Here is a 20,549-nt window from a genome sequence, read left to right as displayed (position 1 = left end):
TTTTGATGAAGTACTTTGTAAATACTCTGAATGCAGTAAATGTAATTCCCTTAGTGCTTTTTATGTTTCATTTAAGTACTATGAAGACAGTCTTCAAAAAGTTCATGAGAAGTGCATACTATGAAAATATTATGCTCAGATTTCAAAGATTTTTTTTGCACAGAAAAACTTATTATGTTAGAACAGAATCTAGTAGGATAAGACAGCAAATTGAAAAAAGTTCCTGTCATAGCTACATGAATTCTGCTAAAATTGAAGAACAAACATCAAATTTATGGAGAAGCATGGGTAGAAAATTAGTGAAATCCTTGATGCTTAACAAAAAGTTTATGGGGGACAATGCTGCAAAGCAATCAACAGTTTAAAAAACAATAGAACTCATTTTAAGAAGGGATGCGACAGTATTAAAGACAAAGCCCATGGCAGTAGATCATCCACATCAGTATGCCAAGGACAGAAAACTCTTGTTTATGCCCTAACTTAACACCATAAACATCTCAACTGATTCAGCTTACATGAGTCTAAATTAAGAAGTGGAGTAAATTTTCTGGATAGGTGTCAAAACTCTTGTGCCCTGGTTAGTTGCAGCCAGGAGCACAGCTTTTAATGGAAGTTTCAAATAAGTAGAATCAATATCCTAAAGCATTTCTTTGAGAGTTGGGACAGGAAATGAAACCTGGCTTCACCAGAAGAATCTTGAAGACAAAGCACAATTAAGCCAATGGCTACCAAGAGGTGGAAGTGTTCAAAGAAAAGGTGGGACAGCAAGGGCCGGCATTGTGGCGGAGCTGGTTGGGCTGCCACTTGGGACACCAGCATCTCAAGTCCCCTCTTCAAGTCTCAGCTGCTCCAATTTCAACCCAGTTCTCTGCTAATAGCACCCAGGAAAGCATAGGAGGATGGCTAAAGTCTTGGACCTCTGCCATCCATGTGGGAAACTCTGATGGTGCTCCTGACTCCTGGCTTCAGCCTGTCCTGGCCCCAGATGTTATGGCCATTTGGGGAGTGAGACAGCAGAGAGATCTTTCTCTTACTGACCCTGTCTGTGTAAAGCCACCTTTCAAATAAATAAATAAATAAATAAATAAATCTTTTTTTTTTTTTAAAGAGGACCAGTAAAGAGTAAAGGTCACAACAATATTTTGGGGGATGCCAAGGCACTTGTCTTTCTGAATGACAAAAGAATGGTAATATCTAGCAAGATGTTTCAGAAAGACAAAGTTGTAGTGGAAAAACATCTGGGAAAGTGTCCTCTGAGAGCCTCACCAAGACAATGCTCCTGCTCATTTCTCTCATCAAACAAGGGCCATTCTGTGCGTTCTGACAGGAAAGCATTAGGCATTCTTCTTACAGTCCTGATTTCGTTCCTTCTCATTTCTCTTTGTTAATCTTAAAAAAAAAAAAAAATCAAAAACACCTTTAAACAGCACTCTATTTCTTCAGTTAATAATACAAAAAAAGTGGCTGCATTGACATGGCTAAATTCTCAGCATCCTCACTTCTTTAGGGATGAACTAAGTGGCTGATATCACTGTTACAAACTGCTGAATTTGATGGCGCACATATTGAGAAACTTTTTATATATTTTAATTCCATTTTGCTATGATTTTTTAGAAAAATATTTACTTTATTTGAAGGGGGGGGGGAGAGAAAGTCATCCATCCACTGGTTCACTCCCCAAATGGCTGCAATGGTTGGAGCTGGGCTGATCTGAAGCCAGGAGCCAGGAGCTTCTTCCAAGTCTCCCACGTGGTGCAGGGGCCCAAGGACTTGGGCCATCTTCTACTGCTTTCCCAGGCCATAGCAGAGCTGGATCGGAAGTGGAGCAGCCAGGACTAGAACCAGCGCCCATATGGGATGTCGGCACCACAGGTGGAGGCTTTACCCGCTACACCAAAGCGCTGGCCCTGCTATATTTTTTAAGTTCCCTCACATACATGCCTATGCCAAGGTCATAAAGATACTCTCTTTACTTTTAAACTAATAGCTTTATTGTTTCACTTTTCTCAATTAGATTTAAAAAAATTTCACAATTAAATTTTTAATTTTACCTTTGGTTTGAATTGAGTCAAGGTTTTGTGTTCCAGAAATCCATTTATTCCAGCACCATTTAGTAAAAGGTCATCGTCTCTACTGAGTAGCAATGTCAACTTTTTAAAAAAACAGTAAAGTTTCAGGACATTGACTCAGTACCTTTTTTTATTTTTCAAATCAGCTTTTTAATATATCATAATATCTGATATTGAAGATCATGCTCTTATTCTTCAATGCTACCTTGGATATTCCTTGCCTTTATATTTCCAAATAAATTCCAGAATCAGCTTAGTTCCCACAAATAAGGCTGGGTGAGATTTTGACTGTTAATCCTGAATATGGAACAACCTTACTACTAAAGTCTTCTGTTACATATCTGATAGTTTTAATGGTAATATTACAAATGGTAATATTTTAATTTTCATTTATTTTGTGTTTGTACATATAACATGACAGGAGGTTTTGTTCTGTTTTTTGTTTCTGAATATTGAATTTATATTCAGTGACCTTGCTAAATTAAGTTTTACTCTTTCAGAATTTGTTATCCACAATCATACTGTATACAAATAACATCTAAATGTCTTTTCAGTCCTTATGCTTGTTCCTTTTCTTGCTTTATTGGCCTGGTTAGAATCTCCAGAAAAATGCTGAAGTAAAAATGCAGTAACAGCAGTTAACACTGTTTTTTGACCTCTGGGAGCTATCAATATTACTCACCATTAAATATGTTTTCTACGGATTTTTTTTAAAGATTTTTATCTTCTAACTTTATTTGAAAGGCAGAGTTAGAGAGGTAGAGACATAGAGAGAGAGAGGTCTTCCATCAGTTGGCATACTCTCCAATTGGCCACAATGACCAGGGCTGGGCCAGGAGCTTCTTCCGGGTCTCCCACTTGAATGCAGGAGCCCAAGCTCTTGGGCCATCCTCTACTACTTTCCCAGGTGCATTAGCAGGAAGCTGGATTGGAAGTGGAGCAGCCGGGACTTGAACCAGCATATGAAATGCCAGTGCTGCAGGCAGGGGCTTTAACCCACTACACCACAGTACTGGACCTTCAAGGATTTTTCAAAACAGATTAAGGAAGACTTTCTTTTTCAGTTTGCTTAATTATCATAAACATGTACTAAGATTAACCAAATGGTTATTTTGCTTCTATAGAGGCAATTATTAAATTTCCTTTGACCATTAATGTGATAAACACCAATTTAAAGATACTAACTACTGTAACTTTCCTATAATAACCTCAATTTGATTATACAGTACTACTTTTTTACGTATTGAATTTCATTCGTAATTACTTTTATTTGGGGTGTTGCTCTTGCAAGAGGTACAATTTTATTACTATTCTCATTTTATGCACTTTTTAATTTTATTGATTGTGCACATATCATTTATTTCCATCTTCTCTGAATACTTTAAGATTTGCTGCCGTTCTAGTTCTTTTTTTTTGGACAGGCAGAGTGGACAGTGAGAGAGAGAGACAGAGAGAAAGGTCTTCCTTTGCCCTTGGTTCACCCTCCAATGGCCGCCGCGGCCGGCACACCACGCTGATCCGATGGCAGGAGCCAGGTACTTCTCCTGGTCTCCCATGCGGGTGCAGGGCCCAAGCACTTGGGCCATCCTCCACTGCACTCCGGGGCCACAGCAGAGAGCTGGCCTGGAAGAGGGGCAACCGGGACAGAATCTGGCGCCCCGACTGGGACTAGAACCCGGGGTGCCGGTGCCGCAGGCAGAGGATTAGCCTAGTGAGCCATGGCGCCGGCCTCTAGTTCATTCTTTCAGATTTATTTATTTGAAAGGCAGAGATACAAAGAGAGGGCTCTCCCGTCTGCTGGTTCACTCCTCAAATGGTTCCAGCGGCTATGGCTGGACCAGGATGAAGTCAGGAGCCTGAAATTCCATCAGGGTCTCCCAAGAGGGTAGCAGGAATCCAAGTACCTGGGCCATCACTGCCTCCCAAGCACATTAGCAGAAAGCTGGGGTGGAAGCAGGGATTAGCTGGGACTTAAACTGGGCACTCAAATACGAGAAGTGGGTGTCCTAAGTGCAGTTAACTTACTAAGCTACAACACTTGCCCCTGTTCTTCCAGCTTCTGGAGATGAAGCTTACAGCCTTTCCTTCAGCCTCCCAGTATTACTGCAACACAAACATCTATCTCAAGAACTCTCTTTGTAGGTGTGCATTTAGTGCAGGGGTTAAGATGTTGCTTGGGACACCTGTATACGTATCAGGCAGCTGGGCTCTGAGTCCCAGGTCTGCTTCTGAGTCAGGCACCCTGGGAAGTAGCAGATGATGACTCAAGTAGTCAAGTCACTTTCATCCATGTGGGAGACTCAGATTGAATTCCAGGATCCTGACTTTGGACTGGTTGAGCCCTAGGTGTTGTAGGTATTTGGCGAGTGAACTACCAGATTAAAGATTCTCTGTGTCTTCCAAATAAAATGGAAAGATATTTAAAAAACATAATTTTAAAGAAAGCTCTTTGGATCTAATTTATAATCTCCAAGGATATTTCTTTATCCATTGGTTATAGGTTCACATCTACCTCTGTGATTTTTTTTTTTTTTAATTTATTTGAAGGGCAGAGCTAGAGTAAGAGAGGGAGAGACAGATCTTCCATCAGCCAGTTTACTCCTCAAATGGCCACAACAGCTGGAGCTGGGCCAGGCCAAAGCCAGGAGCCCACATCTCCATCTGAGTCTCCCATGTGGGTAACAGAGGCCCTAGTACTTGGGCCATCTTCTGCTGCTTTCCCAAGCACATTAGCAGGGAGCTGGATTTGTAAAACTTTTTTATCTTTAAAAATGGAATATGAAATGCCCCAATTTCCTTTCCAATTTCTACATCATACTATAATAGTGTCTATGACTAATTTCATTTTGCCATCTGTTACTTGTGTCTTCTGTGTATACTGCCCATCCTGATGGACAATATATCCAAGTGCTTAAGTCAAAAACTTAAGCACTTTCCTTAGCTCTTCTTCAGTGACATCCAATCAATAATCAATTTCCAATAATCCTCATCCCCAAATATTCTTCAAATCCACGCCTTCTTCCTTATCACCATTACTACTATTCTTATCAAACCTTCTTCATCTTTTCTCTGGACTTTATATAGGCTTGCTTATCATTCTTCTCAGCTTTAGTTTTTCCTCTACTAATCCATTTTTCCTAGAGATTTTCCTGATGTACAGACTTGATCATGTCAAACTTTCATTTAAATGTTCTTAATTGCTCCAATGAGATTAAAAATTTAGAAATTCCTTGATATTGCAAACAACAAAGCTCTTTGTGATGTAAGGCTCATCTTATGTTCTTTCCATCAAAAGTAAAAACAGCAGACTTTAAATACGTCAAATAACTTGTACTTCCTTGTTTGTTAAACGCCTACTCGCACCTCCATTCTTTAAACTGGTGCTCCTTCTACTTGATACAATTGTCCATCACTACTACTGCCACCGTTATAACCACCACCAACACAATGCAGGTTAACAAGAAGCATTTTTTAAAAACCTAAATCATAATGGTATACTAATTGATTACTCAATAAATCCAAACTCAGATATATTTGTATATTTAATTTTATTTGAAATATAGCACTATGACCTTATTGTAGCTGAAATCCATTACAGGATTTTTTTTAATGATCAGTCATCTCCACAAAGACAATAATACTGCTGTGGAAGACCAAGGGCGGGGGGGAGAACTGATAAATTTATTTACAATTCCCTATGTTGTAAACATTTAATCTATATACTGTTACTAACTTGTTATGAGAGTTTTACATAGACAAGAATATGATGCCCTGTATTTCTATTTGTATTCAGCAATAGCATATTATAACAGAACATCAGATGTTCTTTTCCATTAGCATTGTTTTCTTTAGATAATTATAGCTAAATTCTCAAAAGAACTAAATATATTCAAATGCTATACAACTAAAACTAATTAAGCCAACATATTTGGCTTATAATATCATTTTAAGAATAATTTAAAGTGCTATAAGCAATCTGGCAATCAACATTTTCTATAAGAACAAAACTACCTTTAAACATTAATTTACAACATATACAATGTTTATCTGGAATAGCTGAAATTTCAGCACAAAGTCACTGTCAACGTGGATAACAGCAGGATTTTCTTTTTTTTTTTGCATAACATGAAGCTTTGAAATTTAACTGAAGAATTATTGCACAATGGCTTATCTACTGATTTCCTACAAAAGAGGATAAGAACTACAATGTATTCTATCTTTTCATTTTTTTTGAGGTCACCTGACAGTAAGTTTGCATATTCAACAAGTCTACTGAGTTACAATATTGTTTACTATAATCATTGCCCTTTTATAAGAGCAAATGCTAATGGTAATTAACAACATACCACTCAAAAAAAAAAAAAAAAACCCACAAGATTTTGTTTTCCTTTTGAACAAGAATAACCTAAATTTTGGGAATTGGTGTGCAACAAGGCTAAAACAACAAAACTATAAAATAGTATACTTGACACAGTATGTTGAAGAAATATGCATGTTTCATAGTTTTGTACTTATGATAATGCCCTACACTAAGCTACAGTATGTAAATATTTTCTTAATATATTAAAACCAATAGAATCATTAAGTTCTCATTCTCCTTTGTCACTTTATAACTCTTTATCAGATAATTCAATGATGAAAGCATGTGCCCAAACCTGCAGATCTTGTGCACTGTGGTCTGTCCTCCTCAAATCTCATTTTTAATAAATGAAACTGAGAATATCTGCAAAATTAATAAAGAGAATGTTGTAGTGTAAATCAAAAATCTACAACTCAGTAGTTACAAAATACGTATTATTTTGGCATGTGGCTTTTCTTTCCCAAGATGGGCATGTACAAATGTTACCTTTACCAACCTCACAGACACACAAGTATCTGGATTATTTCACGTCCTCAAACTCCCAATTAGACTGCTATAGTCAAATAATTAAAACAAAACAAAACAAAACAAAACAAAATAGGTTCAACAAAAGAGCACCATCCTATTAGATAGAAGACTACGCTAACATGAATTGAAAATGAGGTGGTCACTATGATCAAAATACTGCCAAATTTCTTGAAAAACCCAAACCAGTAGACTACACAGAACCAGGCCATGGTCTAACCTTAAAGAACTCTGGAACACAAACATGATTTGAAAATAACACCAAAATTATAGCAATAAAAAAAGGTGATGCAGACTAATTTTAAAGCACAAGTGACATGTTACATTGTATTGCTTCATGAACTTTCCAAACAATGCTTGTCCACATCAGGTTTGGGCCATTATCCTGCTAAGACAGAGAACACTGCATTTATTCAAAAGCCCAGATCTCAATGTCCTGGATAAAGAAATCTTCCTTCTTTGAAAGTGTATGATTCCCAAATGTTTTACAAGAATGGCTTCTTCCATGGTAGAGATCTCCATCAAGCCAAAGGGCAAATTCTCCTCTGCAATACAAAAAACCACCAATCTCTTAATACTTACATCCTTAACTGTAAAATTATTAATGTCTCCAACCCCTTCCTTACTGCTTTCCATATTAAAATAAAATTTTTTGTTCCTATCCCATTATAAAATTACAGAATAGGTACAAAGTGAGTTCTCTAAATTTGACTTCATAAACAGTTTTGAGACAGATGCTACTCTATTATTCCTTCCCTTTTTATTGCAAGTTTCTTTTTGTTCTATGATCTTAACAAGGCTTTCTCAAAGGTATGAAAACTCCAAATCATTTACTAACTTTTTTAAAAGATAGACTAATATATTTGAAAGGCTGAGTGACTGAGAGAGGGTGTTTGCGGGGAGGAGAGAGGTACCATCCACTGGTTGACTTCCCAGACGGCCACAAAGTATAGGGCTGGCCCAGGCCAGAACTATGTGCTCCAGCTAGGTCTTCCAAATGTATGGCAGGAACCCACAGGTAGGCCATCTTCTGCTGCTTTCCCAGGCACATACAGCAGAGAGATTCATCAGAAGCACAGCAGTCAGGACTTGAACTGACACTCAGCTATGAGATGCCAGTTTACAAGTGGCAGCTTAACCTGCTGTGCTTCAATACTCCAAATCATTTAAAACAAAATACAGGGTTAATGTTAAGGACCTGCTTTAGTAAGGTTCATGTTGCTTTGAGATATTTAGTGAGAATAATCTTTTTACATCTTTAAATTCCATTTTCTATAAGCTTTTTATTAAAAAATTTTTATTTTTACTTATTTGAAAGGCAAAGATAGATAGGGAGAGAAAGAGGGACACACACACACACACACACACACACACACACATCTTTTATCTGCTGGTTCACTCTCCAAATGCCTACAGCAGCTGGGCTCAAACCCAGGCACTCCAATATGGTCAAAGCCAGGAGCCTAGAATTCAGTGTGGGTCTCCTATGTGGGTGGCAGGTACTCAACAACTTGAGCTATCACCTGCTGCCTCATATGGCACATAAAGTAGGAAGCTGGAACTGAAAGCAGAGTTGCGGATTGAATCAGGCACTCTGTGGGCATCCCAAGCAGTGTCTTAAGCAGTATACCAAATACCCATGCCTGCAAAGAATTTTACTGCTAAAAATGCATCATTGGTATGAGTAACTAGTTTATTTTTTTCCAACACACTAGGTTTTATGAAAACAATTCTTCCTGGGTAGGAACTGATTAGCCAAAAAAAAAAAAGCAGGGCTGGCACCATGGCGCACTAGGTTAATCCTCCACCTGCAGCACCGGCATCCCATATGGGCCAGGTTCTACTCCTGATTGCTCCTCTTCCAGTCCAGCTGTGGCCTGGGAAGGCGGTGGAGGATGGCTCAAGTGGGAGACCAGGAAGAAGCACCTGGTTCCTGGCTTCAGATCGGCGTAGCTCTGGCCATTGCGGCTATCTGGGGAGTGAACCAATGGAAGGAAGACCTTTCTCCTCTGTCTCTCTGTCTTTAACTCTACCTGTCAAATTAAAAAAAAAAAAAAAAAAAGGCAAAAAAAAAAGCAAAAAAAAAAAAAAAGTACCAAACAAAACCAGTTTGAAAAGACTTTGATTTTTTAAAATTCCTTTCATTCCATTTTCTATGAATATTTTAAAAAATTTCTTTACATTTATTTATTTGAAAAGCTGAGCAACAGAAAAAGAAAAAGTGATGGATAGGGGAACAGCAGAGGGCATAGCCAGGCAAAAGCTAGGAGTCTTATACTCAATCTGCTCTCCTACATGGGTGGAAAGAACCAAAGTAATTGAATCATCACCTGCTGTCTCCCAGGCACATCAGAAGGAAGCTGGACTGAAAGTAGAGGCAAGACTTGCTCCCAGGCATTAGGATATGGGATGCTGGTATCCCAAGTAGTGGTTTTACTAACTGCGCCACAACACCTGCCCCCATTAAAGACTTTAAATGGATAAAGATGTAATTTTGAGATTCTTTACACAGAATATTTATCAAGTCTTTATCTCAGATTCTTTATCAAGCAGAGGTACTAAAATCAACGGAAGCCAGGTGTAGTAGGAACTTAAAAGATAGATAAAATCTAACTTATCTAACAGTAATACATAACCTGGGAAGGTTATGATATCAAACAGGTTATGAAAGAATTTGTTTTTACCTAACAGAAGACAGGAGGAGGCAAAGCCTAATAATTAAGATAGATATATCCCTTGGAAAATTTCTAAACTTTCCTTGGGATTTCAAGGCAGCAGGACTCAGATCTTAGAAGGAGATTTACAAATACATGGATAGGGAACTGGCATTTGGCTCAGTGGTTAAATCATCACTTAGGAAGCTCACATCTTAGTTAGGAGCGGCTGTGTTTGAGTCCCAACTCTGCTTCCAATTCCAGCTTCCTGCTTATGTATGCTGTGAGGCAGCATGTGATGGCACAAGTATGAGGTCCCTGCCACCCACCTGGGAGAAACAGACTGAGACCTGGCTCCTGACTTCGGCCCGTCGCGGTTCCAGCTGTTGTAGGCATCTAGAGATTAAACTGGGAATGGAAGCTCTCTTTCTCTGCCTTCCAAATAAATAAACGCAAAGTTTTTCAGTGTTTTCTATATCAAAAGAATAAAATTACCAATGGATTCATTGTTATAAACAAAACAAACAAGTAAACCAAAAAAACCTGAAGGCTCAGTGGGTCACTAAATTTTTAGTAAAAAAATAAATGAATATATTCTCTAAAATATCAAATCAAAAAATCCAAGTAGAATAACCTGAGAACAATTCTACCAATTTCTATAAATTGGAAGAAATAGCACATCACCATGATGATTTGAAAATCCGACAAGTTCAAATGTATGGGGGGTAATTCCAAGTATCAAAAAGTCACTGTATTCTAATGAAGAAGATGAGCTTATAATGAAAAGTGAACCAACAGCATTTTAAAATGAACAAATACTATCAATAGTTTCAAATACTTACTTGAACATTTCCTGTCAATATATTATACTTTTTATGTCATAATCAATGTTTGGATTCTTATACTGAAACTTTCAAAAAGTAACTGATTTTGTCAATAATTCATATTTTTAAAGTTTATGAAAAAAATTCATGGTATGGTGAGATGTTGAAGAGACTTACCCTCCACCACCAAAAGCTAGTGAATCCATGTCTCCTTTGATAAAAAACATATTATCTCCTGTCCACTTAAAGACCTATATAAATGAAAAAAAAAAGCTTTAAATATATAGATGAAAATGGTCACTATACAGAGTTAGTTCTCCAAAACCCAAAAGAGTTAACAAAAACTATCAAGTTTTTTCTTATTAGTGTTAATTGAGTACTGGTAGGAAACAGGTCTATCCAGAGAAGTAATGCTCTATAAATATTATTAAATAATTCAGCTAGTTTTTTTTAAGTATTAAATTATATTTGAAGCAGTTAAATGAATTTGAGAATTAAGAATAAGTCATATTCAAGCAACAGCATTAATTAATTTGCAGATTTCTTATTTTAGGAATCAGAATAATTTGAGTTTGTTTTTGTAAGTTTTCTTGTATCTTCCACATAAATGCGTTATTTGACAATATAAAATGTGATTTTTTTTGCAATGCTTTTAAGAATTTGGTTTAAAAATCGATTGACATGATGTGGTGTTTATACTAGGAAATAACTTGACCCAAAATACCTTCTGTGTTTGCTTAGGATATTTTCTTTGATATCTAAAAGTTGAGGTTTTTCTGTCTCAACTGTAAGCAAACATCCTAAATGTGTTAAAGCATATTCTCAGATACTCTATTTAAGTATCTTTCATGTCCTGAAAATCTGAAGATTAATCTGAACTGCCAGTTTTTAGATTTAGAATATTCAAGGAAAAAATTACTACTTTTAGAGCGATGTTTTCAATTTCATCAAGGTTTTGGTGAGGAATAATACTATGTACTATAAACATTGAGAAAACTTTGAAAGTTCTTTTCTACCAGATATGAAATATTCAATTTCTAATTCCAACTCAGATGTGAAAGATCAGTATTTAACATTGGTTGTTCCGTGTTTTATAATATGTTCAAAATACAATTACAACATTTAGTATTTGTCAACATACTTTTACAAACGTACATCATCAGTAAGCTTTGTTCATATGTTCTTGTATTTTCTTAAATAATTATAATGAGTTACTTGTAAATTAAAAAAAATTCCCTTAAACCCCCCCCCCCCAAAAAAAAGAGTTAACAAAATCTAGACAATAGTGTGGATGACAACAATAACACAAAATGTTTGACATCGGGGGCAAGTGTTTGGCCTGGCAATTAAGATGGTGGTGAGGACACCTGAATGTCATATCAAAGCAACTGGACTGGAGTTGGGACTATGCTCTGATTCCAGCTTTCTGCTAATGAAGACTCTGCAAGGTAGCAGGTGATGGCTCAAAAGTGGCTGAGTCCCTGCCATCCCTATGGCAGACCTGAAATGTGTCTCTAGCTCCAGGCTTCAGGCAAGCCGAGCCTTGGCCACTGTGGGCAATGAAAAGTGAACCAGCAAGTGGAAGCTGTCTTCTGCCTCTCAGATAAATATAATAAATACATACTTCTTTTAAACTTGGCATAAAATTGTCTAGAACTTTGGGTTTCAGTATTCCTATGACTAAATTTAAAAGCGCAAGCCATCATCCTACAATCTCATCTTCAATTCCTGTTCCTCAAATCTGTTCTTATTCTGTAGGTATCAAAAGTTGGATGGTTAATGTAGGAAGTAAAAAACCATTTACTGATCACTGAAAAGTTAGTAACTTTTATATTAACATAATACACTGATTTACACTTATTTGATGTAATGCCAAAGGATTATCTTGAAGTATAGATTTGTTGATCACTGTTATCCAATAATACCTATCAGTGTGTGTATTTATGATTTTCAGTTTCTTCAAAGAACAGAAAACTTAATAACAAATAAGAAACTCAAGGGCAAATCTGGATATTCTTAAATATTTTTCAAACCTTTCATGGATTTTTACCTAAACTTAATGCAATAGTAATTTCTAGTACTTCACCTTCATCAAGATTTTTAGAGTATTCATTACAGTTTTTTTTATCTGTATGTATCTCATAAATACAACATTAGAAACATGGTAATTCTTCCCACTTTACCTGCCCTCCTACCCACTCTCCCACCCCTCTTCCTCCTCCCTCTCTTGTTAGTCCAAGAAAGAAAAAGAAAAAGAAAAGGAAAAAAAATAAGAAAACTGTTCAATAGACTAGACAAGGGCTGTTCAATATTATTGCTTCTAGAAGGTGATTTTGCTTTTTCTCCCCTCCCCCACCTCCCCACTTCTTTCCTTTTAGAAACTTAATTATCTTTAAAGAAGAGCCCAAGAATGATACATCTTTTGAGAGCTCTCAGACATAACTATAACTTATGAAACATAATAATATCCTCCATTTAATACACGAAAAGGAAGTGATTCTTGAGAACAAGTTTTACAATTAAGTCGCATGATAAAACTCTTCGGGGACAAGCCGGCGCCGCGGCTCACTAGGCTAATCCTCCGCCTAGCGGCGCCGGCACACCGGGTTCTAGTCCCGGTCTGGGCGCCGGATTCTGTCCCGGTTGCCCCTCTTCCAGGCCAGCTCTCTGCTGTGGCCAGGGAGTGCAGTGGAGGATGGCCCAGGTGCTTGGGCCCTGCACCCCATGGGAGACCAGGAAAAGCACCTGGCTCCTGCCATAGGATCAGCGCGGTGCGCCGGCCGCGGCGGCCATTGGAGGGTGAACCAACGGCAAAGGAAGACCTTTCTCTCTGTCTTTCTCTCTCACTGTCCACTCTGCCTGTCAAAAAAAAAAAAAAAAAAAAAAACCTCTTCGGGGACAGAGGTCCTGCATGGGAAGTTAGTGTACAGTAACTCTTGTTGTTTATTTAACAAATAACACTCTTATGTATGATATCAGTGATTACCCAAGTCTCTTGACATAAGCTGCCTTGACTATGGAAGCCTTTTGAATCCACTAGCTCGAAAAGGCCATAAGCAAAGTCAAAGTTCTCTCCTTCCTTCAGAAAAAAGTACATCCTTCTTTGGTGGACATTTCTTTCCACTGGGTCTCACTCACAGAGGTCCTTTATGTGGAACATTTTTTTTTTACAAGAATGTCTTAGCTTTGCATGCCTGAAATGCTCCTCTGGGCATTTCAGCCAGACCAGAATGCCTTAAGAGCTGACTCTGAGATCAGAGTGCTATTTAAAGTGATCATCCTTCTATGAGTCTGCTGTATGGATTGCTTCCCATGTTGGAGCCTTCACTCCTTTTTAATTCTATTATCATTTCCAAACACTTAGTCCTATTTATTTGATCACTTTAACACTTGATCCTATCCATATGGTCACTTTATCACTTAATCCTATCCATTTGATCTCTAAAACACTTGAACTGCTATTTTTACCAGCCAGCTTAAAGGAATTTGGGGTCCCATGGCAAGTTGTTAAGCTGTACCCTTAGAATTAAGTACTTAGGAATGTATGCAGGACTACACTGCTTTTGCATTTACAAACTTCATACATTTCATAAACACAACTTTAGGATCTTGGTAATTCTTCCCACTGCCTGCCTTCCCAACCACACTCCCCCCCATCCTCTTCCTTTTCTTATTCACATTCTTATTGTTCACTAAGATCTATTTTCTTTTCTTTTCTTTTTTTTTTTTTTTTTTTTTTTTTTTTTTTTTTTTTGACAGGCAGAGTGGACAGTGAGAGAGAGAGACAGAGAGAAAGGTCTTCCTTTGCCATTGGTTCACCCTCCAATGGCCGCCGCTGCAGCCGGCGCACCGCGCTGATCCGATGGCAGGAGCCAGGAGCCAGGTGCTTTTCCTGGTCTCCCATGGGGTGCAGGGCCCAAGCACCTGGGCCATCCTCCACTGCACTCCCTGGCCACAGCAGAGAGCTGGCCTGGAAGAGGGGCAACCGGGACAGAATCCAGCACCCCAACCGGGACTAGAACCCGGTGTGCCGGCGCCGCTAGGTGGAGGATTAGCCTAGTGAGCCGCGGCGCCGGCCCAAGATCTATTTTCCATTAACTTTATACATATATGGATAACTCTGTGTTAAGTAAAGAGTTAAATGATTAGTATGAAAGAAAAAAGATAAGGAATATATTATAGAGGAACAGAAAAGAAAAACAAAAATATAGAATAACAAGCTGTTCCTCAACAGTCAAGAGAAGGGCTGTTCAAAGTCATTGCTTCTCAAGGTGTCAATTTCATTTCTATACGTTGCCTTTTGGGTGCTCTATTAGTCATTACAGGTCAGAGAGAACATATAGAATTTGTCCAATTGAGACTGGTTTATTTCACTAAGTATGTTTTCCAGTTTCATCCAATTTGTTGCAAATGACCAGATGCCTTTTATTTTAACTGCTGTGTAGTAGTCTATGGTGTACATATCCCATAATTTCTTTACCCAGTCTTCAGTTGACAGGCATTTGGGTTGATTCCATGTGTTTGCTACTGTGAATTGAGCTGCAATAAACATGGAGGTACAGATAGCTCTTTCATATGCTGATTTAATTTTCCTTGGATAGATTCCCAGGAGTGGGATGGCTGGGTCATATGGTAGGTCTATATTCAGACCTCTGAGGTATCTCCACAGTGTCTTCCATAGTGGCTTTACCAGTTTACATTTCCACCAATAGTGGATTAGGGTACTTTTTTTCCCCACAACGTTTTTGATTTTTGTATGAAAGCTATTCTAACAAGGGTGAGGTGAAAACGCATTGTGGTTTTGATTTGCATTTCTCAGATGGCTAGCAATCCTCAACATTTTTTCACGTTTTCTGTTGCCCATTTGGATTTCCTTTTTGGAAAAATTTGTCTGTTTAAGTCCTTTGCTCATTAATTAACTGGATAGTTTCTTTTGTTGTTGTTATGTTTCTTGATCTCTTTATATATTCTGGTTATTCATTCTTTATCAGTTGTATAGTTTGCAAATATTTTCTCCCATTCTGTTGGTTGCCTTTTCACTTTGCTGTTTCTTTTGCAGTGCAGAAGCTTCTCAATCTGATGTAATCCCATTTGTCAATTTTGGCTTTGATTGCATGTTCTTCTAGGGTCTTTTCAAAGAACTCTTTGTCTATGCTGATGTCTTGTAGGGTTTCCCCAATGTTCTCTAATATATTTAGGTCTTTATTCCATTTTGTGTGGGTTTTAGCGAAATTGTCAGGTAGAGGTCTTGCTTCATGCTTCTGTATGTGGCGATCCAGTTTTCCCAGCACCAATTGTTGAAGAGACTGTAGTTGCTCCATCATTACAGTTTTTGATAAAACTTTCTTTTGACACTCATATTTTCACAGTTATATATAGTTAGTTAATGATTTAGTTAACTGTATTAGTACAGTTTTCAGGTAACTACAGCAGAAAATACTTGAGAATAAGAAAAAAGCTTAGAAAATTGGTAATTTTCAGTAAGCTATAGATAGGTTTATGGAGGTAATGGAAACCACTAGCTAACTGGTGAGCCAGTTAAGCTTAAGTTTGTTAAGAGAGTTTTTATTGTGTTATCAAATCCTTCCTAGTCTATTCATTATCAAAAGTACTTCTAAAAACATGGTTTTTTTTTTTTTCACCAACTATGTTGATTCCTTTTCTCAAGTTTAAAATTGCATTTCTATCTCTTAGGAAATTATTCATGTGCTAAATTTCAGCAAAATTAAGATGCTGGGGGCTGGCGCCGCAGCTCAATAGGCTAATCCTCGGCCTTGCGGTGCCAGCACACCGGGTTCTAGTCCCGGTCGGGGCGCCAGATTATGTCCTGGTTGCCCCTCTTCCAGGCCAGCTAATGCTGTGGCCAGGGAGTGCAGTGGAGGATGGCCCAAGTGCTTGGGCCCTGCACCCCATGGGAGACCAGGAGAAGTACCTGGCTCCTGCCTTCGGATCAGTGTGGTGCGCCGGCCGCAGCGCGCCAGCCGTGGCGGCCATTGGAGGATGAACCAATGGCAAAAGGAAGACCTATCTCTCGGTCTCTCTCTCTCACTATCCACTCTGCCTGTCAAAAAAAAAAAAAAAAAAAAAAAAAAGATGCTGGGATTGTACTCAAAAAAGGTCACATGTTCACTAAATTAATTTATAACCACAGTTTTAGGCCTTATTGGCTATTAGAGCATATTCAGATAACTTAGGCCACAGTAAAGACAGTAAAAAAGTAAAGGAAAAGAAGTCAGTTAATAATTTTTGATTCAAATCCAAATAATTTTTAAAAATTTTCAAGATTTATATCATTAAATTTATTCATTGAAAGCTACTAGGAATTTCACAATTACAATTCTTTTTTTTTTAAAGATTTATTTATTTATTAGAGAGGCAGAGGCAGAGAGAGAAAGAGATAGAGTAAGAGAAATAGGTCTTCCATCCACTGGTTCACTCCCTAGATGGTAGCAATGGCTGGAGCTGGGCCCACCCAAAGGCAGGAGCCAGGACTTCTTCCAAGTCTCCCACACAGTGCAGGGGCCCATGCTCTTGAGCCATCTTCTACTGCTTTCCCAGGCCATAGTAGAGAGCTAGATTGGAAGAAGAGCATCGGGGACTCAAACTGGCACCCATATGGGATGTAGGCACTGCAGCTGGTGGCTTTACCTGCTATGCCACAGCATGAGGTCCACAGAGACAATTCTTAAACATAGGAGTAATAAGGATGCATACTCCTTACTGAATCCTTGACGTGCATCTGGTGACATGCTATGTATTGTATAAAGTATACAATTCTCATTCAATTTTCAAACATCGTTGTTTATATGCTATGACTCCCTTTCTATCTGTAGGAAAGCTGAGTTTAAAAATGTCAAGTTACCATTAGTAAAAGGGAAGATGGGAGTTGAATGAAATGTGCATGACTCTAAGAAGTGCATATTGCTTTGAAATATGTCTTTTCTTTTAAAGAGAATAATGAAATAATTGTCCTTACCTCAAACTCTGGACAGAATGTAAAAACAAAGGTCTCTCCTGTACCATAAAAGCCATCACTCACTTTAAAAGGCTCGGATGCTAATGCACCAAAAACCTAAGGATAAAGAAAGGCTTGTTCAATAATATAGCTCTTAATTTGTTTCATTAAGTATTATCCTATCATACATGTTTAAATGAAATTTAAAATAACTGGAACTTGGTATAGTTTTAACAGTTGGATCACTGATCACTTGCTTCATAATTCCCATTACTATTCAAGTATAGGGTCTATTTTTATTATTATAAAAAGAAGAAATAAGATTTTTTTTCCCTGGTTTTGAATTCTAAAAAGATGCTTATTATAGCAAATAGCCAATCTTAAGAAGTGGCTAACAAATTTCAGGAGGATATACATGACATGCACAATGTATATATCATTAGGATAACATGCTCTATATGTTTATAGGCCTAGGGAAGCAAAGATACTACAGCATAGGTAAACATGCTACTACTAATAAAGTATGCTATTTTTTCTTCTGCTTCACTTAGAAAACTACACAAGAGTAGGTCTTGGCTCTGAATAGTTTGGTCTTCTAATCCATGGTTTTGTAAACTATGTAAGACATATAGCAGATGCTCTATTAAAAGAATGAATGAATGAATGAATGAATGGGGAACCTACACAGTCATTTCAGTGCTCTGTATTTTAAGTTTCCACATCATAAAATGGGAGTGAAGAGAGCTTGATAGATGATCTCTATAATCATGGTCAGTGTTGACATTCTATCTTTATAGTTTTAGTTTTAAAAAGGCTTCCTTATTGAAAGATTAGGGAAAAGTACACAAAATCTAAATGTGCAGTTTAATTTAGAATTATAAAAAGTAAAGCGCCATGTAACCTTCATTTAGACCAAGAAATAGAACATTATCAGCACTCTTAGAGATCTTGTTATGCCTCCTCCTCTTTTAATAGTCCCAGCCTCCTGATAGCAGCCACTAGCTTGATACCACAGCAGCGTCATTTTGCCCATTTGAGAAATAGAATCCTAAGGAAGTTACTATCCAATGTTTGATTTTTAATTCAATGTTTGTGACATTCATGTATCCTGTGGCATGCAGAAGTAGCTCACTCTTTTTCTCTAGTGAAAACACCTTTTCTGGGGAATGTAATCCTGGGCAAGTTAACTCATCTTTAAAACAGAGATGACAACAGTATCTCAAAGGCTAATCTCACAGGATTTTGATTATTAAATAACATATTATAAAGTAATTAACCTAATATATGACAGATAATAGTGACACATAATAGTGTTTAGTTTACATGTTATGTCACCCTAATATTCCTCTCCCTTACCTGGGGTTTTATTCTTGGCTATTACCCTCACACAGTATCTTTTTTTTTTTTTTAAGATTTATTTATTTATTTGAAAGAGTTACACAGAGAGAGAAGGAGAGGCAGAGAGAGAGAGAGAGAGAGAGAGAAATATATAGAGAGAAGTGTCTTCCATCTGCTGGTTCACTCTCCAATTAGCTGCAGTGGCCGGAGCTGAGTTGATCCAAAGTCAGGAGCCAGGAACTTCTTCCAGGTCTCCCATGCAGGTGCAGGGGCCTGAGGACTTGGGCCATGCTCTGCTTTCCAGGCCATAGCAGAGAGTTGGATTGGAATCAGAGCAGCTGGGACTCCAAATGACGCCCATATGGGATGCTAGCACTGCAGGCGGCAGATTTACCCGCTACTCCACAGTGCAGGCCCCCCACACAATTATCTTTATGAAAACTCATGCTTCAAGATTTTTTCAATTTCTACCTTTTCCATGAACCTTATTCTTATCTGCCTCAAACAGATATGAGCAACTGTTACTCACGCCACCTTTCACTTTGGAGTTTTTGCTGTACTTAATGTATTTTATTCTGCATTAGAGATATTGGTATAATTAAACATTCTTTTCTGCTCTTTGAAGGCAGTAACTTCTAATTATTTATACTCTTTTTTATGCTCTGTAACATTCAGGGTTCCCTTGGTATGTTAAAAGTACAGAGTAATTATCAGTTATACAATAAAATATACTAATGAAATAATTTTTATCAAAAAATATGCTATAAGTTACTGTTAATATAATTTCTTAAGAGAAAAGGCATCTATGCAGTTAGTTTTTCATACCTGTCCATCACTATCTTTAATCACCATCAGCACTGGGGTGTCTAAACCTGTCATTGTTCGATAAAGGGTCTTTAAGCTTGTACCATGCTTCCCAGTGCCATAAACAAGAGTCCATGGATATCCAATGGTTCTTGGTGGAAGATGCTTGGTAAGCTTTGAAAAAAAAAAAAGTCAGCATTTACTTGAAAGCTAATTGTCAGAATGTATGAAACTAATAATGGCAGTTTAAATGTAATGGGACTAATAAAATATAGACTACAAAAATAATAATAGAAATAGTTTATAATTTTCAAAGATACTTAGATGCTTGACAATAATTATACATTTCTCAGTATAAAACATTAATCTGTCCACTAACAAAAGAATCATACTAAACCAGACACAGATTATAACAGAGATTAGAACATGGATTACTTCTTGTTTGTGCTCTTTATATCGACTTAACAAAAATACTTAATGGACTATACATTTGAATGTGCAAATATCTCTCAAATAATAGGTTCTACAGCCAGACAATCAAAATTTGTTGTGTGACCCTGAGCAAATGACTTAATCACTCTATGTCCAAAATTTCTTCATATGTTAAAAGGTAAGCACAATAAGATCATCTAATTCATACAGTTGTTAAAATAAGTACATCGGATAATAAACCAAGTAGTTAGCACTCAACAGGAAACCAAACCTTGATATTACAGGGTCTTCCCTAGACTGTTATTTTTATTTACTGTAGTGTCTGTTTTTTTTTTTTTCCCCTCAAAAGCAAAAATAGTGTTATTAATTCTGGTATCTACAAAGCACAAAAAAAAAGAAACCACGCTTGCCACATGTCAGGCCCTAGGTCTTGGCCAAGAGGACCACCCTCATGGGCAGTGCAGGCCCAGAGGCTAAGTCAGTCCAGGCTATGGGCTCAAAGTGGGACTAGCCAATAGGTTTGGCTCTTAGCCCCTGGCTGGGAGGCAGACTCCTTCGGTTTGGGGAGCCTAGGCCATGGTCTAGGGA

General features: G+C 37.7%; 1 protein-coding gene across 14 annotated transcripts in view; it reads right to left on the bottom strand.

Moving 5' to 3' along the window:
* Positions 1–5,600: 5,600 nt before the first annotated feature.
* OXR1 (oxidation resistance 1) overlaps positions 5,601–20,549 on the bottom strand; it is a 796,801-nt gene continuing 781,852 nt past the window's right edge. For all 14 annotated transcript variants that reach the window (XM_070075402.2, XM_008255818.5, XM_089335578.1 and 11 more), the window contains 4 exons: positions 19,551–19,703; positions 17,409–17,504; positions 10,610–10,683; positions 5,601–7,499 (listed from right to left, as the gene is read on the bottom strand). In XM_070075402.2, the coding sequence (XP_069931503.2) occupies positions 7,364–7,499; positions 10,610–10,683; positions 17,409–17,504; positions 19,551–19,703 (459 nt within the window). In that variant the 3' untranslated portion in view covers positions 5,601–7,363. The remainder of the gene's footprint in view (positions 7,500–10,609; positions 10,684–17,408; positions 17,505–19,550; positions 19,704–20,549) is intronic.

Source organism: Oryctolagus cuniculus, chromosome 6 (assembly GCF_051225735.1).
Source record: "Oryctolagus cuniculus isolate XC-2025 breed Fujian yellow rabbit chromosome 6, ASM5122573v1, whole genome shotgun sequence".
Lineage (NCBI taxonomy): Eukaryota > Metazoa > Chordata > Mammalia > Lagomorpha > Leporidae > Oryctolagus > Oryctolagus cuniculus.
This window is presented reverse-complemented; position numbering and strand designations above follow the sequence as displayed.